This window comes from Helianthus annuus, chromosome 7, assembly GCF_002127325.2.
Source record: "Helianthus annuus cultivar XRQ/B chromosome 7, HanXRQr2.0-SUNRISE, whole genome shotgun sequence".
Classification (NCBI taxonomy): Eukaryota; Viridiplantae; Streptophyta; class Magnoliopsida; order Asterales; family Asteraceae; genus Helianthus; species Helianthus annuus.
In genome coordinates this window covers 92,272,578-92,298,789 of record NC_035439.2, presented here as the reverse complement: position 1 = coordinate 92,298,789, position 26,212 = coordinate 92,272,578, and the positions used below count along the sequence as shown (strand labels likewise).

At 36.0% G+C, this 26,212-nt stretch overlaps 3 protein-coding genes across 4 annotated transcripts; all 3 read left to right on the top strand.

Moving 5' to 3' along the window:
* The first annotated feature begins 416 nt into the window (after positions 1–416).
* LOC110866317 lies at positions 417–7,262 on the top strand. 2 transcript variants are annotated; one of them, XR_004863508.1, is made up of 3 exons: positions 417–450; positions 6,858–6,953; positions 7,146–7,159. XR_004863508.1 is itself a non-coding variant. In XM_022115514.2 (3 exons), exons 1-3 carry the CDS (start codon positions 6,662–6,664, stop codon positions 7,245–7,247), a joined length of 321 nt encoding a protein of 106 aa, XP_021971206.1. In that variant the 5' UTR covers positions 6,633–6,661; the 3' UTR covers positions 7,248–7,262. The 2 variants fall into 2 exon arrangements, 1 of the variants encoding a protein (XP_021971206.1); XM_022115514.2 differs by lacking the exon at positions 417–450 and adding an exon at positions 6,633–6,784 and having other exon boundaries at positions 7,146–7,262.
* Positions 7,263–17,898: 10,636 nt separating this feature from the next.
* On the top strand, positions 17,899–18,810 carry LOC110866318. The gene has a single exon (XM_022115515.2). The coding sequence runs from the start codon at positions 17,899–17,901 to the stop codon at positions 18,808–18,810; it is 912 nt and encodes a 303-aa protein (XP_021971207.1).
* Positions 18,811–20,140: 1,330 nt separating this feature from the next.
* On the top strand, positions 20,141–21,142 carry LOC110866665. Its single transcript, XM_022115808.1, has 3 exons — positions 20,141–20,567; positions 20,687–20,753; positions 20,830–21,142. The coding sequence occupies exons 1-3, from the start codon at positions 20,141–20,143 to the stop codon at positions 21,140–21,142; spliced, it is 807 nt and encodes a 268-aa protein (XP_021971500.1).
* The last annotated feature ends 5,070 nt before the right edge of the window (positions 21,143–26,212 follow it).

Below are 26,212 nucleotides of genomic sequence, written 5' to 3'. Positions count from 1 at the left end.
GACTTCACTACTACAAAAGGTAGCATTAGACGGTGTCAAGGATTTTTTTTAGACGGTGTTAAAGTAATAACACCATCTTAAAACCAATACCAATAGCTCTTTTTAATAAAATATTCAATAAAATTCAGAAGAACACCGTCTAATGCTTAAACACCGTCTTATACTAATTTCTCCAACCTTTAGACGGTGTTGTCTCTGAACACCATCTTATAAATATTCAATGAACCCCGTCTAATGCTTAAACACCGTCTTATAAACTAATTTTTGCATCCTTTAGACGGTGTTGTCTGTGAACACCGTCTTATAAACTGAAAAAAGATCGGGCAAATATCAACCACCAAAACCTTATCTCTTTCCTTTCATCTTCCTCATAACAACTTCTTCATCTTCTCGATCTTCCTTCACCTTCATTCAAGAATTTCACCATTAACAACCTTACAAAGTTTCAAGGTTAGTTTTTTTTCTCTTTATATATGTTATTTAATGTTTTTTAGTTTTATAAATAGTAGTTATATCATTTTTAATTATATGTTTTTAAAAATTCAAATTTGATTTTTTCTTGCTTTGTTTTGATAAATCACTAGTACATTGTATATAAAAATTAGTTTATATATAGTAATAAAGTATGTTTAAGTTTTAACCTTGTTGTAATATAGGATTGAAAACCATGTTAATAACTAATCCTAATTATATATACCCGTGTGTTGTAATGAATTAAATTGACCCATATGTTACAAGTTTGAGTTGTACGTGAAAACTTGCATAAACTGATACACATATTTTGACTTTAGGAAGGCAACAAGTTTAAAGAGGACCTCAAGTAATTGAAGGGTCTATAAGCTGATGTGTGTTTTACATGACCTTAGTTGTGAAAGTTTAAGTGATTTTATAAATTAGATGTTATTTATATTTTTATTAACATATAGATGTTATTTATATTTACATTTACATATAGGTGCATAAATATAGATTTAGATAACCCTTTAGAATTACCCGTCTAAAATTTATCTAATAGAGATAAATTTTGGATTGTCCCGTTTTGGGACTGCTTTTTGAATATTCTATCTCATTTAGGATTTGCATACATTTTAACAAAACATCATTTAAGAAAAGATAGGTTGGTATTTCCTCTATTCCTACGGGTTTGCGGTTTTATGCATACTTGGGGAGTTAAGGGGAAATGCTGCCGATTTTTTCTTAAATGTCGTCTCGTTAAAATGTATACTTATGAGATGGAATATTCAAAAAGTGGGTTAGGATTCACCGCCTTAGAGCATTGATTTACATCATACGCATACGCTCACATCATTATTTATTTATTTTAATTTTCAGATGGAGGATCGTGAAGATTGGATGTACCATAGAAGTCGTACGGATGCAATATATATTATGGGTGTTCAAAATTTTCTTAAGGCCGCCGAAGCTCATCGGGTGAACATAGGAGATCGATTGATATTTTGTCCATGTGCATCGTGTACAAATTTTCAAAAAAATGACATTAAAGAAATAAACTTTCATTTATTCAGATATGGTTTTATGCCTGGATATACTTGTTGGTCAAAGCATGGGGAATCGCTTGCTAACCGTAGTACATCGTCTTTCAATATAGACAATGAGAAAGAGGATAATAATGAAGAATATATGGATCATGAAAATGCCACTTTAAATGATGACAATGACAATTTTAATGACATGTACAATGATTTAGAGACTAATATTGGTGATAATGAGCATGAAAAATTAAGAAAATTACTTGAAGATGAGGAAAAACCATTATATGTTGGTTGTAAGAAATATTCAAAACTTCGTGCTGTTTTGAGATTGTCTACCTTAAAGTCAACACACGGATGGAGTGATAAGAGTTTCACAGAGCAATTGGTGGTATTAAATGACATGCTTCCAGAAGGCAATGAGTTACCACTTTCGTTATACCAAGTAAAAAAAATGATGTGCCCGATGGGATTAGAAGTTGAAAGAATACATGCACGTCCAAATGATTGTATGTTGTATAGAAATGAGTTCAAAAATGATCATACGTGTTTTAACTGTGGCGCGTCAAGGTACAAGCGTAAAAGCGAAACAGATGAAGTTGACGATGATGTGACGAAAAATGGACCACCGGCTAAAGTGTTGTGGTATCTTCCTATTATACCGAGACTGAAACGATTATTTGCAAACGAGAAAGAATCAAAATTATTGCGTTGGCATTCAGATGACCGTATAAATGATGGGAAATTAAGACATGTGGCAGATTCACCTCAGTGGAGAACTGTTGATTATATGTATCCTGAATTTGGTAACGAGATCAGAAACATATGGTTTGGACTTAGCTCGGACGGGATCAACCCTTTAGGAAACATGAGTAGTTGTCATAGTACGTGGCCGGTCCTTCTTTGCATCTATAACCTTCCACCGTGGTTATGCATAAAAAAAATACATAATGATGTCGTTGTTGATTCAAGGTCCGAAACAACCTGGTATTGACATTGATGTTTATTTGTCTCCATTGATAGATGACCTTAAAACTCTATGGAGCCCAGGTGTTAACGTGTATGATTCTTATAAGAAAGAATATTTTGATTTACGTGCCATGATATTTTGCACTATCAGTGATTTTCCAGCATATGGTAATTTGTCAGGATATAGTACGAAAGGTAGACTAGCTTGTCCTATTTGTGAAGATGACACAAGTTCAATATGGTTAAGTAATTGTAGAAAAACCATGTACATGGGACATCGAAGATTCCTTCCGGAAAATCACGATTATCGGAACAGAACAGTGGAGTTTGATGGAAAAATTGAGCATGGAAAAGTAAGGGAAGAATTTGATGCATTTTCACGAGTAAGAAATTTAAATGTCGTGTTGGGGAAAAAAACAAAGGGGAAAAAAATAAAGGGGAAAAAAACTCATCCTGAGCCATCCAACATTTGGAAAAAAAAAGTCTGTCTTTTGGGATTTGCCTTACTGGGAGCATTTGCAAGTTAGACATTGCTTAGATGTTACGCATATTGAGAAAAATGTATGTGAAAGCCTGCTTGGATTATTGTTAAACATTCCCGGGAAAACTAAAGATGGGATCAATGTCCGTAAAGACACGCAAGAAATGGGAATACGTGAAGGGCTTCATCCTGTCCCGCACCCAAAAGGTTTTTTCTGCCACCGGCGTGCTATACAATGTCAAACAAGGAAAAAAATGTTTTGTGAATGTTTACACAGTATTAAAGTACCATCCAGCTATTCAGCAAACATTAAAAGGTTGGTGTCGTTGAAAGATTGTAAATTGCTTGGTATGAAGTCTCATGATTGTCATGTTTTGATGACACATATGATTCCAATTGCAATCTGTGGATCATTACCAGATAAAACCCGATATACAATCACAAAGATTTGTTTGTTTCAACACAATTCATTCGAAAATAATTGATCCACAATCACTTGAAAGTTTGCAAAAAGAATTAATCGTCACGATCTGTGAACTCGAGATGTATTTTCCGCCGTCATTTTTTGATGTGATGGTTCACCTGGTAATCCATATTGTAATCCATATTGTAAGAGAAATTCAGGCTTGTGGTCCTGTATTTCTACGCTACATGTACCCTTTTGAAAGATACATGGGTTTCTTAAAAGGTTATGTAAAAAATCGTAGTCGGCCTGAGGGTAGTATTGTTGAAGGATATACTTCCGAAGAAGTGAATGAGTTCTGCACACGTAATGATATTATAACATTTATAATATATTAGTTTTATTATGTATAATTAACAATGCAATGCATGACTTATTCACAGGTTATTTGAATGGTGTCAAAAGTATTGGTGTTCCTCAATCTCGTCACTCGGGTAGACTTCAAGGGAGAGGAGGTGTTGGTATGAAAACAATATTCCCAAGTTACGGTTCTTTACAACTTGCACATTTTGTTGTCTTACAACACATAGCATGTATTGCTCCCTACGTTAATGAACACATGGAAACATTACGATTGACATACCAGGGTAAGACGGCATATTGGTATAAAAAAAGCATAACGAAGAGTTTGCTAGTTGGTTGAAAAGTAAGGTAATGGCAAATGGCCAAGCAAATGTTGATATAACTGTGCAGAAGTTAGGTCAAGGTCCAAATATTAATGTAACATCTTACCAAGGGTACGACATTAACGGTTATACGTTTTACACCAAAGATCAAGATGAGAAAAGTACAATGCAGAATAGTGGAGTTACTGTAGTAGCCACATCGACCCAATACGACAGGACGAATCGTGATATACTTACAAGAATTGCTAAAAATTCTTATTACGGTGTGATACATAAAATATGGGAATTGGATTATGGTTTCACCACCATACCTGTGTTCAAATGTAAGTGGGTAAATAACACAAGAGGCGTTACAGTTGACAAATATGGATTTACACTTGTGGACCTTAACACAGATGGCTATGCATCTGAACCATTCGTTCTAGCAAAACTAGTAACACAAGTGTTTTTTGTCAACGACCCGAGCAAACCAAAATGGGATATAGTAGTGCAGGGTAAACGAAGTATTATTGGTGTTGATGATGTCGTCAATGATGAAGAACAGGACCAGCGACCTACCACCATTTTCTGTTGGTATTCAACCGGTGCATGATGTAATCGATGGTTCCGCCACGTATAAAAGAACCGACAACCACGATGGGATATATGTTGATGGACCACATTTAACTAAGCGAAAAAGGTTTTAGATAAATTTATATATAGTTTTTCTTTATTAAAATTTTATTATATAGTCAACTTATTACTATTATTTTTTTTTTATCTTTTTTTGCAGGAATAACCGAGAAAGATGATTGTTTGGTTATGAAAACTAAATTTGTATGTCATTTTATTTATAGACGTATTATGTTTCTTTTAATATGATTTTAAAGTTGATTTTCACCTAGCCCCCCGCCCCACACCAGGCAGCTCCAAGCTAAGCGGGCAACGTTGACTAAAACGCCCACCCGGGGTGGAGCACCCGGCGTTAAAGGACCTTTTTCAGCAATGCTATGGAAAGGGTGGAGGTGAGCCCGGGTATGCACGTGGGTCGAAAAAGTCAATGTGTAGACGCGAGCCCGGGATTTCATAGCTCCAGTTGCGGTTCGAGTGCATCACATGCGATATATCCAGATATTGAGGTGATATATATATATATATATAGTGCCTTTAAATAATATCAATGTGAACATATATTTGTTTATTTAAATATTGTATGGTTTTGCAGAATTTATCCCGTTGTGAATTATTATGGTGGTTCGGTGAGACGAGTGCTGATTTACCTATAGCCTACGGTCTTGTATATCCTAGTTCTGATCGATACTTGGATGACGACCTTCGCATGCATGAGCATTGCGTGAAGGTACAAGTCGATCATGTTCTTCCGGCATTTATGGGTATTCCGGTCCCTGACGAGACATGTATAGAAGGTAAAATGCTATTGATGAACCAAACTTTAAGAAAGTTTATTCAGTGGCCAAGAAAGGCAATTAAGGTATATTTAGTTGATAAACAAATTATATATTACTTTAGTTTTTATTATATTACCATTTACTATAATATTTATATTAATTGTAGATTTTGGATGCACAAACTCACCGTACATCTAAAGAATTTCAAACCCCACCCCAAGCACGCACGTGTAATTTGATACCGACTGTTGATCCATATATACCAAAGGTAGTTTATATCACTTTAGTTTTTATTTGTTTTATATTATAACAATGGTTTATTATTATAGATGCAGCTTTCCTCGGAAGTTCCTATTCAGTTAGGAATTAATGATTTTTTGACTGATGATATTTTACTACCCGATGGATTTTTGGACACAATGAATGCGTCTGAATGCCCTCAAAATCAAGACGTTGAACAACAAATGGTAATTAATCATTTAATCTTAGGTTATGTGAGTGACATTTTAATAGCTGAAACGGATTGTTTGATATTTTAGGTTATGAGGCCTGTTGTTCAAAAGTCCCAAACGGAACAACCAAAGCCGAAAAAAGCTATGACAACACAAAACAAGTCCAAAGGCAAACGAAAACAGGTTCAAGCTAAATTGACATATCAAGAAAAACAAGCCGACAAAGTGAAGTTACATTTGCAATTGATCGAACTAAGACCTAAATGGCATAAGAAGATGGTTGGTCGACTAGGTGGATACATCGGGAACGACTGGGCTACTACACTTCCATATTCAGCTCCTGAGAATATGTTTCCTAGCAAAAGTGGTACCTATATTGAGGTTGAATCAATGTTAGCATTATTTGTCAAAGACTGGGTTGATCTCACCATTGTGTTTTGGTTTACATTGTAAGTTGTTATCACTATAATATTGTATAGATATAACTTAATTTTATTCTTGTTTTAAGGTACTTTTATAAGGAGTCAGAGGCTAAAAAACACAACCGATGCGCCTTTTTAAATGTGAACGCAATCACAGGTGATATGTGCAAAAGAAATCCTAGGGAGGTTGAAGATCACATTTTTAGTTTAGCGACTCATCATGTCCATAAAGATTTCATTCTTGCACCGCATTTGGCTGAGTAAGTTTTTTTAGTTAACTTGCTTTTATTTTATTACTATGATTCACCTAACTATTCTATAACGCTAATTTTGTAGCGACCATTGGTCTTTGTTCATCATTGCCCAACACATGGGACATGTTTATATTTTGGATTCAACAAAGATAAAAGGCGAAAAGAGTGCTTCTAACTATCGTCTTTCAAGCCTAATTCCTACCGCCTTAGGATCCGAGTTCAACTACACAGTGGTTGATGTATGTGTGTTTGCTATTTCTAAATTGTTTGATTTTCGTTACTTTTAAATAATAATTTGTTAATTTATTACAGTGTAAGCAACAAAAGGGTGGATGGGAATGCGGCTACATGGTTCTCCAACATATGTTTGACTTTGTCAATTTGTATCAAAACCAATTTCCCGATGAAGTAAGTAAAATATACTTGTTTATCAATTTATTACTTAACTGTTTATTTTTTTCAAACTTAGAAGGTTTAGATGTATATAACATGTAAATATATACATAGCTTTATTGCCGATGTTGTTATCGATTTTTCTCTTTGCCTTTAGATTTATTCTATAATATTTGTAATAACTCTTTCTATCTACTTTTATTTTAGATGTGGCACGACACGAGAGTGGCTACGGATAATGAAATAGATGTTTTGTTGATGATGTTGATGCCGAAGTTTTTTAGCGAGTTAGGTATTCCGTTAGTTTAGCTTATGTGTAGTTTGTTATGTATTCACAAATGATTGTAATTTAACGGGTTTATTTCCGAATTGGATGTGGGGTTTATTTTGGATTTGAATGTGCATTGTTTTGGTTTGATTTGAAAATGTTACATTGGTTGATGTATTTTTTTTCCAGCAAATGTATTTTTGGTGTATTTTTTTCCAGCAGCTTATAAGACGGTGTTGGTACTAATGGTATTAAAAGACGGGGTTCACTAAGTTTATAAGACGGTGTTAAAAGTATTTGATTTAATAAATATTTTGATATTAAAAGACGGGGTTCACAAAGTTTAAGCCGGTGTTCAAACTGAACACCGTCTAATAAGACTTGAGTTTAAGCCGGTTTTCAAATAGAACACCGTCTAATAATATTTGATTTTAAACCAGTGCAGTTTAAGACGGTGTTGAAAACACCGTCTTAAAACCCATTTCACCCTGTCTAAAGCTCTATTTTGTAGTAGTGCTTTGTCATTTCGTCGACTTTAATGTTGTTTTGTCATGCCCAGTCCGTTTCGTCAAAGATATCGACGAAACACACCTTGTTTCGTCGACCAGCCAGTTTCGTCGAGACCTGCTTCTATTTCGTCGATGCTGGTCCTATATAAACAACACATATTAGACAGAAGAAAGCGAGAGACCAGTGTGAGAACCAGAGAGAACTGAGAGAGAGTTTTAGTGTGTGTTAACCAGATATTGTATAATCTTGTACTTGAACTCTTCTCATATATATACAAGTGTGTTAAACGTTGAATCTACGTGTCTTGTATCTCGTGTTCTTGTCGATATCGATCTCGGTTTGCTTTCCCGGTTGGATTCCGCACAACCGGGTTGGTTTGTACACAAGGATTAGGTGACTAGATCCTCCCCTAGCCGGACCTACATGTTTTAATGAAAGTTACCTTTCAAAAAAAAAAAGAAAAAACGATTAATAAGTGATGATCGTCTAGTACAAGCATAGCGAACGCAAGAAAAGGCTAGACGAGTTCTAGCAGATGTTTAGATAAAAATTGTCTCAAACATATAAAAAAGCGATTCTAGTAACCGGAATATTAAATTCGGTTATAGCTGATACATTAAATATTATCTTGAATAAAACACGAAAATTAACTAGAATGTAAAATTTTATCAAAATAACTACTATTTTAGACTTGGTTAGGAAAATAAAAAAGAATCTCAAATAAGAAGATGAAATTACTAAAAAGCTTTAGGTAGTTTCACTAACTTATATTTTAGTAAATATGACACATTAAGATAAAAATGAGTCATTAAAACTAATGACTACCTAATATGACAGTAAAACTATATAACAAATTTAGATATGGCGTGCCCCTTCAAAGATCTATTACGACCCTTAAGATCCAGTAAGACACAATAAGATATAATTCAAGGCTCGTTAGATCTCAATACGACATAATATGACTTCACTACAAGAAATCGGAGCAATGGCAGCGACATTTGTCGCCGCTAAAGACCTCCTTTTTCTCCACTAAAACTTTTAGCGGCGATATGTCACCATTACCGATAACGCCGCTAATACTTGGCCACTAATGCTCGGTAATCGCAACTACTATGTCGCCACAAATGCTTAGGCCGAAGTTTCGTCTGTAATTCACCAGAGACAGCTTTATCAACTTTCAAACCTACAAAACATGACTAATTTGTTAGTAAACTTGTTTGAACTTGAAAGCGAAGCAAAATACTACATATTTTCTCATTAAAACCACATTTACATAACATGATTTCTAAGATAAACACTACATGATTTACAAGTGATAAAAACTAGCTAGTGGCCGGAGCTTGACGACGGAGCTTGATGGTGGTGGTGGTGCAGCTTGACAGTGGTGGCGAAGTGACGAAGCTTGTCGGTAGTGCAACTTGACAGTGGAGGTGGAGCTTGACAATGGTGGTCCAGTGGCGGTGGATCTTAACGAGGGTGGTGGTTCGGTGGTGGTAGATTAAAGATGGTGGTGGTGGTTTAGGTTGTTGGTGGTGTGTAGTTGAAGGTTGGAGAAGACGGAGTGTGTGTTGTGTATGAGGAGGATAAGAATGAAGAGGAGGTGTGTGTGTGTGTTTATTTGAGATGGAGAAGAAGAGGAGGATAGATGTCTATCACTAGATCATCACATAATCAATGGCGTCACCATTAGCGATGACGCCTTTAGCGGTGGCGCATGGCATTAGTGGCGACAACTTGTAGTGCTCACATCTTATGCAATCCTTTAAGACCAAGTATAAACTTTCACAACCTATATGTCCCATTAAGAGTTGTAATGACTCTAATGATCCAACATGACAAATTGTTGATGCACTTTGTGGATGCGGCTTGGTTCAGTTTGACTCATTCGGTTCGACTCGGTTCGGTTCGCCTCAGTTCGGTTCGGTTCAAGCCCGATGTCACGACATTCCTCCATCGTGCGCCCTAGAGTTCGACACGCGAATCACGAAGAGCCACGAGATGACATCATCATGATGTCATGATGATGTCACCATTTAATATAATTTTAATATGATCTTAATTGTGCTTGCATGAAGACCCACGAAGAGTCATGACTGTTCGTTGATAGTTCTTTGAATTGGTCTTCGTCGAACCTTTAAAGGTTCGTGGGCCATTGATTGTTCATGTAACTTGATGGTTCGTGTGTTGATCAGTTCTGTTCTAGGCATAATGGAAAACATAAATAACATACCTGATTGCATCAGTACAGGCCAGCAGAGAATCCAGATGGAGACGCAGCAACAGGGTTTGACATGATTGTTAGCTTGGTCTGGTTCCTCCTTAGGGTGCAATCTAATGATGGTGATGATGAAAACCGATAAAGGGGAATCGGCTAGGAAAGAGGGGCGATTTCATGATGATTTTATTGTGATTAGTGTCTAACCCTTTAACCCTCTAATTATCTCCTTATATATGCAACCAAGAGGAAACCCTAATTAGTTAATAATGGTAATAAGGCCCATCAACAATTACCAACTAATTATTTAATAGGTTGTTTTATATTTTGATCTGTATAATGTAAATAATTATAATGGCTACTAGATTAAATATTACACCATAATATATTTAATCTTACATTCTCCCACTTAGCCGAGTAATCATTTACTATGAGTATTAGATAACCCTAATCAGGAGTTAACACTCATTTTAGCCTTAAACAAGAACTATAGCAGAGAAATACAGCTGAATCATTATGCGACTTAGGATCCCCATTAGTCATACTATAGCCTTAATTTAAAACCTAGTCGTTATGATCAAAATACGCATAAGCTCTTTGTTTGATTTGTAACTTTATTTGTCAATATGTCATTATGCCGGCTTGACATATTCTTAGAGACATACAAAATCAAACTAATGAGGAAAATTAACTAGTACTTAGTCATTCATAGTACGATATGCAGTTGCGCACGGCCATCAATTAATACCCGTCTATGAGCTCTCTTAATAAGACTTATGGGTAATAGCCCGTCAGTTATAGGATCCTTAAGCATATATGAATGTATTCGATACAAAGACTTAGTTTCCTCAATTCGTTCATAAACGAACAATTAATTACGTATCGAAATCTAATGCAGCACATCTCGAACTGTTATTGTTTAAGGAGTCATGGTAGCTGACTTTATCACACTAAGTCTTCATAATAATAATAATAATATGGAGTTAATAAACTTATAAGTCCACTGCTAAATTTCCAGCAACATTTAGTGACTATATTATGTCATTATAACTTAGGTTGTTATTATCAGTTTATTATTATGACTCCTCCATGAGATAGGTTTGTCTGCTGACATAAGGATATACCTAAAATTACATTTTGTCATCTTTGAATATGACAAAGTTAGAATAATCAACCGATTTAAGTTCTCACTTCTTCTTCAAATTATAGCCTCTCGTTTATTTTAAAGATATTGTAATACTCTATTAAATGCTTCACATTATTCTAGACATATCTAGTGTGTTGCAATGTGAGTAATATCTAAACGAGTGTAGACTTGAACTTACATAAGGTTTCTAATTAATGAAGCGTAAGGAAATAATCTCATTTATCTTATTATCCTCTAAAGGAGGGCAATATTGTTTGTTACATATGTAAGGACCCATTTAATGTTAAACTTATGGAACGGAACTAATGTCCCACTGGGTCTACCTCGGTATGTTATGATATCTATCACTTAAGAGATATCTCTGAGATCTATTATATCAAAGTTTGTGTTAACAATGCTTTGACTTATGTAACATATACTTATCAAAAGAATATCATCTATATAGACAAGTTTTTCTTAGTTGCTCCCACTTATTTTGAGGTAGGTACATTAATCCACTTGCTTCTTGATGAAAATAATTATGTTAAGATTTCATCATATTATGATGTTTCCATTAACCCATACATGGATTTTATTGGCTTATAGACAAACAGTTCTTTAACCTTCAGTTTGGAACTTTCAGGTTGTAGGTTGTTTTATGAACATGTAAATGTGTCAGCCAATTGTTAGGGAAAATTGTTTTTAATGTTCATTTAATGTAGCTTTAAACTATTATAAGCTACTAGAACAGTGATGATCTTCAAAGAAATCTTTGATAATTTATCTCTTCCTAAGTATAACCTTTGACAATCAATCATGCTTCTTAGTGTCTTAACGTTTATATATTAGGATTTGGTTTAGTTATGAACACTCTTAGGTAATTTAATCAAATCCCAAACGTTATACTAACACATAAAATCAGTTTTACTAGAAAACGCTTTTATTCCATTTAGAAGATTGATTGACACTAATGGCTTAATTTGAAGAGATAGGATCAGTAAACTTTTCCAAAATCCATTTCAACTTTAGTTAGGGAGGTTATGTAATCATCAAAGTTAGTAGGTTTTTAAACCTAGATGACATCCTGACTTGATTATTGGGTTTTAAAAGTTTCAGTTTTATGGATTAGCTTTTGGTTAGGTTGCTATCATTTTCAGGATTCTAAGTTTGTAAGAGTTGGTGCAATATGGTGTACAAGAGGTGTAATTGGAGTTAAATTCGGAGTGAAATTTAATGACTTAATAACACTCTCCCCCCCCCCCCCCCACCTCTTGCATTCCTTACAAGTCATGATCAGGACTTTGACTGCTCCCACCGACCTTAGAAAACTTTAGAAACTCAGCATGCTTAGGGTCAATATTTAATGACGTCAGTCTTTGTAGTTTCTCTTGTTGAGGATTATGTTAGTTTAGGTGAGAAATCTAAGCGTGCTCACAATTAAGCAACAATGAAACTTTTGTAAGAGTAGCAATAGATTTTAAGCAGACAAGTTTTGATGGAACAGTGTCGTGATTGAGCGGTGTCTTGCACAAGATGTGTAAATTAAGGTAATGTAAAATTTTCACTCCCCCACCTCTTGCAACTATTGCAAGTTATTATTAAGACACTTAATGCTCCCACTGATCTTTAATATCTCTAGAATGCTATAAGAGAAGTTTCAATGAGCTACGTGACGTGGGAACCTATCACATATATGTTAGACTTTATTTGATTTCTTTAATGTCCAGATAACATAAAAAAATCTAGGGACATATCTAATAGAAATCTTTTTTAAGTATATATATAGTATATATATATATATATATATATATATGTATGAATAGATTTCTTCTAAGACCGTGGGCCATATGCGACAAAATTTAGATACAAGTTGATAGTCTTTTAAATGATAAATGAATTATGCCTGAATATTCCGTTTGGAATATGTTCCACAAATGTCAATGAATGACTTATGATGGACCCATACTTATTCCTTAAGCCAAGTAATATTTAGGGCTTTAACATAATGATTTAAAATCACTTAGAATGAGATTAGTTGAATAATCATCCTCATTAATCATGTCATGATTTCTCATGAATTTTGGTTATAATGATGAAATTTATAGATCTCATTTTTCTTTTGTCAAATTCTCATTTGCATGATAACAAAAGTTGTGAAAATGTAAGGTATCATCTAGTTTCATCTTAGTAATGTTTCTATCCAGATATTTAGAACAAATAAAATGAGAGTTTAAGGTAAGTGTGACTTTATGCTGACTATGCTAACCTCACAACCTTCATAACATAGCCTAAGTAATGATACTGTATTCTGATTAATCTTCAGAATTTTTTAAGGTATCGAAAATTTTTGATAGAAGACTGCTTATTATGGTTCTTATAGCCTTAACTTTTAATTTTGTCACTAACTCTCATGTTAGTTATTTGTTTAGTTCTGGTAAGGAAACGTATGAAACTAGAGTCAACTAATCATGTGTTAATTGGAATATTAAAATTAGCAAACTTAAATATCATTATTAAGTGATAACCTAATTAACTTATCCAACCGCTCTTCTGAATAATGGATAGTCTCGTTGCTTATGCCTAGTCTAATGGCATAATCGTGTAGTGAGATTTTCCCTTGAAGAACCTTAGAGTTGGGATTTTGTGCTGGTATTTTGACTATGGACCTTAGAACAATCCTCTTTTAAGGTTTTAGTGGTTGTAAGGTGAATAATATCTTATTTTCCAGTTTCAAACATTTATGTCTTTGTACATATGTTGCTTATCAACATACTAATTATACTTTGATATTTTGAGTGTTATAGTTGATTTATAAGACATCAAATTGTACAAGTGAAAATCTTATTATGTAATGTACTGAAAAATTGTAATTATTTCCATGCGTAAACCCTTAACTTTATGGGTCATGGTACTGTACATTATGATGTATTCATGAATGCCACTTAACCTTATAGTTAAAATTTTAAATGAAGGCATGCTTCTTAGGAATTCTTATAATTATTCCACAGATGATAGATTAGTCTTAGGAAAGACTTAATCTGGAATAATTTTAGTGATAGCAATTATGTTAGAGAGTTCTTGATTATCATAAGAGACATCAGGTTCGATTTATCCTATTCATCATGCTCTAATTTTCTTCTAATTTTCTTCTGTAGTACTTTTATCAAAAGAGAGCAATAGGATTATCGTGTCTTAAGAGATAATCAAGGATTTAATTTAAGTGCTATTTCTTATAGAAACTTTAAATAAAGCAAAACATTTTAGGTTTAAGAATTAGAGTGGGTGAGATATTGATTTATAGAAGAAAGTTATAGTGAGTAAAGTTATGGGTACTTAAAAATTAAGGCAGACAAAATGATCATAAGAATAAGATTAATGAAGGATCATTAATGTGAGGATCATTATATGAAGAAGTTGTTATATGTCTATTACTAACATCAAAATAATAGACTTAGTTAAAATTCTACTTAAACAAAGACAAATCAGCTTTGGCCAGAAGTGTAATCATTTAAGCATGTGTGCAAAGTGGTTGTGACAAATCAGCTTTGGCCAGAAATGAAACAATCACTTTAGTTATGCACTTGTTAAGTATGCCATACATGGAAGAATTAAATCAGCTTTGGCCAGATATTAAGACATTCATGTTCGTAATGCACACTTAACATAGCTTTCGTAATACTTGAACGATAAGTAGATGTATCAAATCAGCTTTGGCCGTAAATGATACATCAGAAGCTCATTCAAGTTAAGCTATTTTGGTTTTGTAAAACATTATCTGATTCTGATTAATTAACTGAGTATTTACAAAAACTAATTATTTAATAGCAAACCACCTGTTATCGCGGATCGAACTCTGCGGTGAGTTCGCTGGGGGTTGCAGGGGAACAGCGTGCCCCCGCACGGGGTTCAGGGTGGAGCCCCGAGCCAAATTTTAGTTCACATTAAACAGCCTAAAATAATGAGGTTTCGAGTCAGACCTCGACTCAGTTATGAGATCTCGAGTGAGATCTCGAGTCAAGTCTCGACTCATCTTGTAACATTATGAGGTCTCGACTCATTAAGGTCTCGAGTCACAACCTCAGTGTCTCGAGTCACAATCATGTTCTCGACTACTGTGTTTTATGAGATCTCGACTCCTTGATGAGGTCTCGAATCGCAACCACGGTCTCGAGTTGTGAAGATTGAAGCCTAAAAAATAAAATAACAATTCTGGATCCGAAATCCTTATATTTTAGCATATTAATGTCGCTTTCAGAACAGTAACAATTTCAGATGTGATTAAACATCCTTTTAACTCATAAAATCCATGAATTTTTAGCTTTATTCGAATTCTATGTTGCAAGTTATTTCGGGTTTTTCATAAAAAATTGTTTTCCAGATTTTAATCCCAGAATAATGGATAAAATCAGAACTAATTTATCAACATATGCTCTGATACCACATGTTGATCAGTTCTGTTCTAGGCATAATAGAAAACATAAATAACATACCTGATTGCATCAGTACTGATTTATCAACATATGCTCTGATACCACAGGGTTTGACATGATTGTCAGCTTGGTCTGGTTCCTCCTTAGGGTGCAATCTAATGATAGTGATGATGAAAACCGATAAAGGGGAATCGGCTAGGAGAGAGGGGCGATTTCATGATGATGTTATTGTGATTAGTTAACCCTTTAACCCTCTAATTATCTCCTTATATATGCACCGAAGAGGAAACCCTAATTAGTTAATAATGGTAATAAGGCCCATCGACAATTACCAACTAATTATTTAATAGGTTGTTATATATTTTGATCTGTATAATGTAAATGATTATAATGGCTAGTAGATTAAATATTATACCATAATATATTTAATCTTACATCGTGGTATATTGAAGGTTCGTTGGATATGTCCACGAAGACTCTAGTTTTCGTGGGCATCTTGACTGTTCGTAGCCCAGTTATCATGGTTCGTAGTGTACTGTGTACTGGGTATTGGGGCCTATATAAACACAGACTTGTTTCACATTTTAGATAAGAGAATCCTGTGAGTTTGTAACACTGTGTGTATGTGTACTGATTCTCTTCACTTAATCAAAGTGGTTACTCAGAACCATATACCCGTTAACGTTTGCCAAACGATATACCAAGTAGCTTATCATTAAGAAAATGTAAATTTCTTTTGATATATGTATTTGTAATATTGTTTATATTTTACATGCTATGAAATATATCGACTTGCCTTTTGTGATTTACAAATTCATGAAGCTTACTAAATGTTTCAAACATTTTATGGTTAATAATTTCTATGTAATTTATTATATTTTTCTTAATTTTTAGTAATTGGTAAAAATATCAAATTATTTAAAAGTTAGAAGGAAACCAAAGATAATCCACATGAAAATCACAACATGTATTTCTTTTTCCTAACAAAGAAACGGGAAAACATGATACTAGCAGTTATGCCTGATACCTGATAGGTATTGACGGATATTGGGTCAGGCATGAGACATGCTTTTATGACACGGGTTTATAACTAGGTATGAAATTGAGATTGCAAATACATGTCCCATTATCATCCCAAATGAGAATCGGATGTAAAGAGAGATGTGATAACCCAAACGTGTAGACTTAAAGTAATCACCTAATTTTAGTGTAATTATGGAATCTTCGCGCGCCCAGGGGCGCATCTTCTATAGGGCGGGAGGGCTTCGAACTTTTCGCTCAGTAGTGGAGAGTATATATTTTTCGTATAGAAATTTTTTGGTATATACGTTTTCGACCCCCCCCCCCCCCCCCGTCTTATAGAAATTTTTGGGTATATACGTTTTCGACCCCCCAGTCAGAAATCTCAAGTTTCGCTACTGCGCTCGCCCTCAATAGAAATATGATCAAATAGCTAATAAATGGTTCATTTGGCTACTGATTATTTGACGGTTTTTATTTGAACCTCTCTGTTACATCATCATCACAAATTTAGCAACTTTAATGTGAAATTATGCATAAAACTTTAACGTCTAGTCTAGAAAGGGCTAAAATGTAAGACATTGTTGCTAATGTATGTGAAATTATCAAATCATATCTTTGACCCAACTAATCCATAAACTTTGGTTAAAACGCCCACCAAATTTTATAGTGTAAGACCACATATGTATCACATAAAAACTGAAACCTCCTGGTGAAAGGTGAACCACAAATCAGATATTTTAAATATGTCAAATTCTAGTACTTAGAATGGAACTAACCTGTGTAGGGGATGGACGTGGCCATTTTGGACCATTTCATCTAATCTTATACATGCTACCCAATATAAAAAAGGTATCAATAAACATGGGTGCAACAACGTTGGTCAAAAGGGCATACGTGGATCAATTAGGCCATCACTTGAATACGTAAGCATGAAGCTTTGATAGTGACATGGAGTTCAGTATCTTATCCAATCCCCGGTTAGGATGGTGTAACATCGATTATTATTATGACAAACCACCATACGTGGACCAATTAGATCTTGATGCACATGGAAAAATTCCTTGAAAAAGAACATCATTACTTGTTACTCTAATAAAATCTTGAACGATACCTGAATAAAGTTAAAAGATTTCGTTTTATGACAGATGCGATCTTTAGATGCCATATGTAAGGCAAAACTTAAGTAACACCTAACCTTTGCAAATTAAAAAAGAAAGTGGCATCTATTATTGATGGGTACAGTTGTGTTGGCCAAACACCAACACCTTTCTAGAATTTTATATATTTTATATCTAATAACCAATGATATGCGATAAGCAAGCATATATAGTGCACCATAGAGGATAAGCTTACCATAGCAATATAGCAAATAAAGCTTTTCTATACCCATGGCTTCTACTTCGAAATTAAGCATCAAATCCCAAACTAAATCCATTAGCTTACCTTGCAGATCACATCCGATCAGTTTCGAGATAGAAGAACTGCTCAACAAGATCAAAACAACGGCAGCAGAAGCGGCATCTGCGGACACAATCTGCAGTGGGTTATCCCAGCTGTCAAGATTGTACAAATGCGTGGATGATCTCCTAACTTCATCAACCACCCAGGTTTTGATGTCTCGTGAACAAAACAAGAATTGGGTCGATGAGTTAGTAGACGAATCGGTGAGATTCTTGGATATTTGTAGAAGCATAAGTGATATGTTGTCAGAAATCAAAGGGCATAATAGAGAACTTCTTTCTGCTTTACGGAGGAGAAAGGGGGAGATGAGCTTTGAAAACTGCATGGAGAAATACAATTGCTTCAGAAAGAAAATGAAAAAAGATGTTAAAATGTTGATTGGAAGTTTGAAGCAAGTTGATAACATGATCAACGGTGGTGGTGGTGGTTCAGTGGTGGTTGATTCAGATAACCACCAGCTCGTGGCAGTGATCAGGACACTAATAGGAGTTTCCGAAGTGACCATTTTGGTTTTTGAATCTTTGTTGATGTTCTTCTGTGTACCAGTTTCCAAAACACACAGATGGTCACTTGTGGTGTCAAAGTTCTTGCACAAGGGGATTGTGGCATGTGAAGATCAACAAGAAAATGGGATCGGGAATGAATTCGAAAGAATCGATGCCGCGTTGACAAGATTATGTAAATACGGAGTTTCGAGTGAAATGAGGAATGTGCAGATGGCTCAGTCTAGGTTGGATAGATTCGGAGCTCAGATTGAAAGCATGGAGGGTGGATCAGATAGCATTTTTAAGTGCTTGGTTCGGACCAGAGTTTCACTTCTTAATATCATCTCCCAGTAACAATCAAGTCATCTGTTTATAAATTGCTTATTGGTCTTGCATAAGCATCAAAACTTTAACTGATGTGCTTTTGCTTTGGACACTTTTCTCAAAAACACATGTACAATATGTGGACCAGAATTTGGAGTATGCCAGTATAGATGTATAGAATTTTAGATCTGTTTTGATAGATTCTTAGTGTGGTCCTATTAAAGCTTATTTAAACCTTGTCTTAAACGAGTTCCAGGCTATTGATGCATAATTCCTTAATCCATGTGAGTCAGAAGTAGCGGGTTGTTTATGTAATTAATAGATAGTTTAAGTTGTAAATAGATTAAGTATACAAGTGCGAGGACCAGAAGTGACGAAGTGAAAGTTTATAACCTACAATCTAATTGGATCGACATCTCCATGAGACGCACCCCTTGGAATTGGCGGCAACACCACAGGATCAAGCATCACGTCGATTCAAGAGGAGTCACATCCATTCATTCGCACCTCTTCAATATGTATAAATAGGGTTAGGATTTTCAATTGTAAAAGCAATTCTCACTCATTCTGTACATTCACATTCAATCAGGTTCAATTGAATTCTTGTTGTTTATTCTATTTCTTGTTTCATCTTTATTTCATATCAAGTTCATAGATTGGGACCAACAATTGGTATCAGAGCCTAGGGTTCAAATCTGATACGTGTTCAATTCGTTCTTCAACCCGTGAATCAGAAATCAAATCGATTCAGAAGGAAATCGATTCAGGCAACAATTCGATTCAGTAAAATCAAAATCAGTATTGAAGAAGGAAAGCAAATCGATTCAGTATAACATCGATTCAGAACCAGAAAGCCACAAGGAAGGAACGAACAGAAGAAACGAAATCAATTTTAGTCGATTCAGTACCAGTCGATTAAATCGGTTCAGAACCAGAAATCTTGAAGCCAAATCATCAACATCAAATTGTTTTAGCAATATCGATTCGGATATATATGGATTCAGTCAAGAAGATCAAGAGAAAATCGATTTCCAAACCCATAAATCGATTCAGCGCAAACCAATTCGGAGTAACTTGGTTCAGATGTGAAAGTCACGAAGCCAGGAGAAGAAAATCAACTTCAGAAACAAAATTTGATCAGAAACAAAGAAAGCGAGAGGGCTGGTGTGTTCACTACGTCTAAAGGCAGAAGTAAAAAAAAGGTTGAAGACCTGTTTTATTTCAGCGAATACAAAACAAAGACTGCAAGAAAAAAATCATTATATTCAAGAAGGTTGATTTCAAGTCAACGTCAAAGGCCTTATAGATCAGAATTACACGTGGAGAATTTGCAAAATTCCAAAAGAAAACCTAAGACAGGATGTCAGAAAAATCATCATCAGATACAAACAATAGTGCAAGTGTACCACACAAAGATATAGGATCCTTGACACATTTCCAATGCCCTATTTTGAAATCTACGAATTACACCATTTGGGCTATCCGTATTAAAACCATAGTTGAAGCAAATGGGCTATGGGAAACGATAGATACAAGTGATGACACACAACTTGATGTCAAGAAAGACAAAGCTGCAGTTGCATATTTGTTTCAAGCACTGTTAGAGGATATAGTATTACAAGTTGCAAGTTATAAGAGCGTAAAAGAAATTTGGGAAGCTTTGAAGGTTAGATATGTTGGTATAGACCGGGTGCAGAAGGCACCTCTACACACTCTCAAATCGGAAATTGAGATGCTACAAATGAATGGCGAAGATACAATCAATTCCTTTAGTGCAAAATTGACAAGTATTGTTATGAGGGCGAACGACTTAGGATCAACATTTAACCAACCCTAGTGCGGAAACTCTTAAACTCCGTGCCAGAAAGATTTATTCAAATAGTTGCGTTAATCGAGCAATACTCAGATTTAGACACTATAACTCTAGACGAAGCAATTGGAAGATTAAAAAACCTTCGAAGAAAGAATCAAGTGTAAGAAAAGAATCCTTGGAGATAGTCAAGACAAACTCTTGTTCACACATCACGACAACAATTTTGGTCATGGTAGACACTCAGGAAACCATGGACAAGGAAGATTTAATCAGTCACGAGGTCGAGGTCGTGGCAAGTTCAGACAAGAAGAAAGAGAAGATGGAATGTCACACGATAATAATGATGATTATGATAGACGAAAGAGATACCCAAGAAATCAAGACAAATTTGTGTTCGATATGAGTAAGGTAAAGTGCTATAATTGCAATGATTACAGACACTATGCCTCAGATTGTCCTAAACCAAACCAAAGAAAAGAAGAAGCAAATATCGTGCAAGAAGACGAAGAACCAACTCTCCTAATAGCACAGGTTGAAGAATTGGATTAAGATGTCAAGCAAGTAACGGACAAAAAGCCAATGCTCAGAAATAAGGATCTTCTACAACAAGTTCGTGATAAAGATGTTCAAGCACAACATGACACTCAAGACATGAAGAAGAATCAAAGCGCAACAAAAGAAGATCAAGTGGAAGACAAAGACTTCGTTTTCTTGAAGAATTAAGATACTAAAGCATGAAGACGTTGAAGTCATGGATTAAGAAATTAAGGGGGAATATTGATGCATTATTCCTTAATCCATGTGGGTCAAAAGTAGCGGGTTGTTTATGTAACTAATAGATAATTAGTTTAAATTGTAAGTAGATTAAGTATACAAGTGCAAGGACCAGAAGTGACAAAGTGAAAGTTTATAACCTACAATCTAATTGGATCTAATTGGATCGACGTTTCCATGAGACGCACCCCTTGGAATTGGCGGCAACACCACAGGATCAAGCATCACGTCAATTCAAGAGGAGTCACCTCCATTCATTCGCACCTCTTCAATATGCATAAATAGGGTTAGGATTTTCAATTGTAAAAACAATTCTCAGTCATTCTATACAATCACATTCAATTAGGTTCAATTGAATTCTTGTTGTTTATTCTATTTCTTGTTTCATCTTTATTTCATATCAAGTTCATAGATTGGGACCAACAATTGGTATCAGAGCCTAGGGTTTAAATCTGATACGTGTTCAATTCGTTCTTCAACCCGTGAATTAGAAATCAAATCGATTCAGGCAACAATTCAATTCAGTAAAATCAAAATCAGTATTGAAGAAGGAGAAGCAAATCGATTCAGTATAACATCGATTCAAAACCAGAAAGCCACGAGGAAGGAACAAACAGAAAAAACCAAATCAATTTGAGTCGATTCAGTACCAAACAACTGTTGGTGCACTTGTGTCTGTACTTTGTCTGTATTCGGTCACGATGTAAACGATGTCCTGATTAGTGCTGTAAGTTGACCAAGTCAACCATCCTCCGGTTTGACTTGGACAACAGTTTATAAAATGTTGAAAGATGTTCTGTGTCGAAGGATAAGAGATCGAAGGATAATGTGGATCCTTCGATCTCATCGAAAGATATGTTTCGAATGATAGATCTCGAAAGGTGATCTTTCGAGGTCCCTGCTGATCCTTCGAATGCTTTGTCATCGATAGATGATCCTTCGGACCATCTATCGGATCCTTCGGACCAGACATCATGGGCTGGGTATAAATACCCATGCAGTGTGTTGAGTTTAGACAGATGCACACAGACAAGAGACTTGAGAGCTTGAGAGCATTCTGTCCGAAACATACTCACACATAGTGAGAGTTTGCAAGTTTGTTGGTGCACTTGTGTCTGTACTTTGTCTGTATTCGGTCTGTATGTAAACGATGTCCTAAGTTAGTCTATAAGTTGACCAAGTCAACTATCCTCCAAGTTTGACTTGGCCAACAGTTGGAATATGTTTGATATGTGTGTCGATGTCGAAGGATAGACTCGAAGGATTCTGTTGATCCTTCGAGGTGATCGAAAGATAGGCTTCGAACTATAGACCTCGAAAGATAATCTTTCGAGGTCATTGCTGATCCTTCGAAAGCACTATGTCCGAAAGATGATCCTTCGGATCATCTGTCGGATCCTTCGATCAGACATCATGGGCTGGGTATATATATACCCATGCAGTGTAGTGTGAAAGGCAGATGCACACAGACAAGAGTTAGAGAGCTTGAGAGCATTCTGCTGGAAACACACACACACACTTGAGAGTTTACATCTTTGGTTTTGTAAACATTGTGCTTGTAACCGTAAACCTTCATACGTATTAATACAGTGGTGTTAATCGGTGAAATCTTGTGTGCTTGTTTCTCTACTTGCTTCATCCCGGTTTGCCTACTAGCTTGGATTCCGCACTTGCTAGTGGGTTAGTATAACAAGGTTTAGGTTTGTTCTCGATCCTCCGAGAAAAGGGACCTACAAGTGGTATCAGAGCCTCGCTCTTTACCTTGTTTAAAACCGGTGTGTTCGAGTTCTTTGGTGTGTTTGGACACTTGGCTTAGCACTCGTTTTTGGTAGTTTCCTTGCATTTTGAAACTGAAAAACGACTACTAAACCTATCGGGAGTGTTCGGGGTCGGTTTGGGTAACATAAAAATCGTTTTTGTGAAACTTTGAACTTTCCGGCCATACTTCCGGTTTGTCTCCGGTGACTGAACTTGGGATAAGGTTGCCATTTTGGGTAAACTTTTTGAAAGTCAAAAAGTTGGTGGAAAAGTTGGTGGCAGAACATCCTTTCTGCCGAAAGTTGGTACACCAACCTGTCACTTTTCTCACCAACCCATCAGTACTTTTGACAGTGTGTCAGACGTCGAAAGATAACTTTCGAGCTCGAAGGATCATCCTTCGATCAAGGAGATTCGAAAGATAACCATCCTTCGAACATCCTTCGAAGTCAGTGTGTTATCCTTCGAATCAAGGAATCTTTTCGATAGATACATCCTTCGAGTTACTGTTCATTACGAAAGATAAGGATGCTTCGTGTTGGGTGAATCTTTCAAGGTTATCTTTCGAGGTTATTGTTCGAGCCATCAACAGTGATCCTTCGAACACTGTTGATTCTTCGAACAAGTGTCATCTTTCGAGACCTGTTTTCGAAACATAAGGAGAATCTTTCGAAATCATCCTTCGAAAGATAAGGATCCTTCGTGTGATCAATCTTTCGAAGTCAATCCTTCGAAGTCTTTGTTCGAAACTCAACAAGGATCTTTCGAACCTTGTTGATCATTCGAACAAGTATTGATCTTTCGAACAGGTTGCATCTTTCGATTCATATCTGTTTTTACACTTAACAGTTTGTGGTGTGTAGGTTATTTGTTAATTTTTGATCAAAATGAGTTGCACAAGTCCTTGGGATTGGAGTACGGATCCACAACCAGATCTGAAACAAATGTCGATGGCTGAATATATGACGAGTGCAATACCTAAACAACAACAGTCAATAAGTTCATGTCAATGGGCTTTGGTATCCAATCAAAGTCAAAGTCTTCAGAATCTTCTGATTAGTGAGAGTGAAACAGGCAGTAACAATCGTCCACCAAAGCTGAACCACATGAACGATTTTCCGTCATGGAAAGGCCGCTTTCACACATATGTTCAAGGACAAAGCACCGACCTTTGGATGTGTTTTGTCAATGCATTCAATGAAAGTCTTGAAAGTAGAGCATCCACTTCAGAAGGTTACGCCAACATGCTTGAAAATGACAAGAAGGCTTATGAATTGGAGAAAAAGGCCTATGCCATACTTACTCAAGCACTCAACAAAGACATCTACCATCAGTTTTCATATTGCAAGACCACGAAAGCATTGTGGGATGCCTTAGTTGCTAGAGGAGAAGGCAATGCAGCTGCTCGAAAGTCTAGGCATGATTTGTTGAAGAAAGAATTTGAATCCTTTCAGTTTTTGGAAAACGAGACTCTGAATGATATGACCACACGTTTCTATCATTTGATTAGTGAAATGTGTGCTTATGGGGTGGCAGCTACTCAACAAGACATGGTGAATAGGTTTGCTGACGCCCTACCCCCAAAATGGAGTTCGTTTATTGAGTTGTTGAAGCATACTAAAGCTCTAGATGAGATTAACATCTATGAGTTCATTCAGAAGCTGGAACATAAAAATGATGAAGAAATTAGGAAAGCAAGGCGTGCTCCAGCTCCTCAGAATACAGAAATGTATTTGCCTGGTTTTGGTCCTTCAGCTAGTTCTAGTTCTGTTCAGCAACCGAAGCTTCAAACTGCTTTTGTGTCCAATACGAGTTCCTTTCCATTTCCTCAATCAACAGCTGCTCCACCACAACCTCAATTCGATCCGAGGTCTTACATTCCTGTTCCAACACAGCCACAACCACAACCTCAACAACAACAACAGCAAGCTCACTATACAAGCAATCCTCAACCTCAACCTCAAAGTCATCACACAATCCGAGTCGACAACTCAAATCTTTCACACCTTAGTATTGAAGTTGCTAAGGAACATATGGAGATTATCAACACCATGGTCAGTGCTTACTGTGGTTTGGTAGCAGGTCAGCTTGGAAACATCAACATGACCAATGAAGATTATGATCAGATCGACAAGGAAGAAATGGAGTTGATGGATATTAAATGGGCTTTTGCTAGTGCGGTTAGAAGGGCAAAAGATTTCATGGCACGAACTGGAAGAACTTCGTTGGAAGGAAAGAAAAACACGAAGTATGGGTTTGATATTAATGCCGTCACGTGCTTTAATTGTGGCGAGAAAGGGCACTTTAAACGTGAGTGCACTCGACCAACAAAACACGGCAATCACAACCCTTTCAGAAACCAGACGAATGTGAATGCCCAACAAGAAAACCGTGAAAGGAGGATGGTGGCAGTGAATAACAATCAGGGACAGCCTGGAACTACCAATCACAATCGGGCTTTGGCTGTTCAAGCTGATGAAGGATGTGACTGGTCAGTTCAGTTTGGTGAAGGAGATCAGGGAAGTGGAACTGCATTGTATGCTAAGGTCATCGAGCAGGTACATAAAGAAGAATCTTCTGGGAGCGATGACAGTTCTGGTTATTCTGGCAGTTCGGATGAAGAAGGCTCTGTTTCTGGGGATAATCACTCAGAGCCTGATGTGAATGAAGAAGGAGATGATGATATACAGGAGCTACTGAATGAAGCTGATGAGCTTAAATGTCAGAAATCAATTCTGATTAGGAAGGCTGCTGCTACATCAACGGAAATGGAAAAGCTATTCTCTGAAGATGGAGCTTTTTCTTTTCAAACTGCCTTTATGGCAAATGGTTCAGCCTCTACTAGTCAGGTAACTTCTGAACCTCCTGCTCCTAGTATTTGTAAATCATGTGCAGATATGAAGCTTGAATCAGAAAAGCTTCATAGTCATAATCAGAATTTGGTTATTGAACTGTCAAAATGCCAAGAGGCAAACATGGCTTTAACCCGGAATGAAAAAGAATTTAAATCTGTAATAGAAACTTTAAAGAAAAATGTGTCCGAGGTTAACAAAGTAGTTTACCACAAACAAGTAAGTATAAACGAAT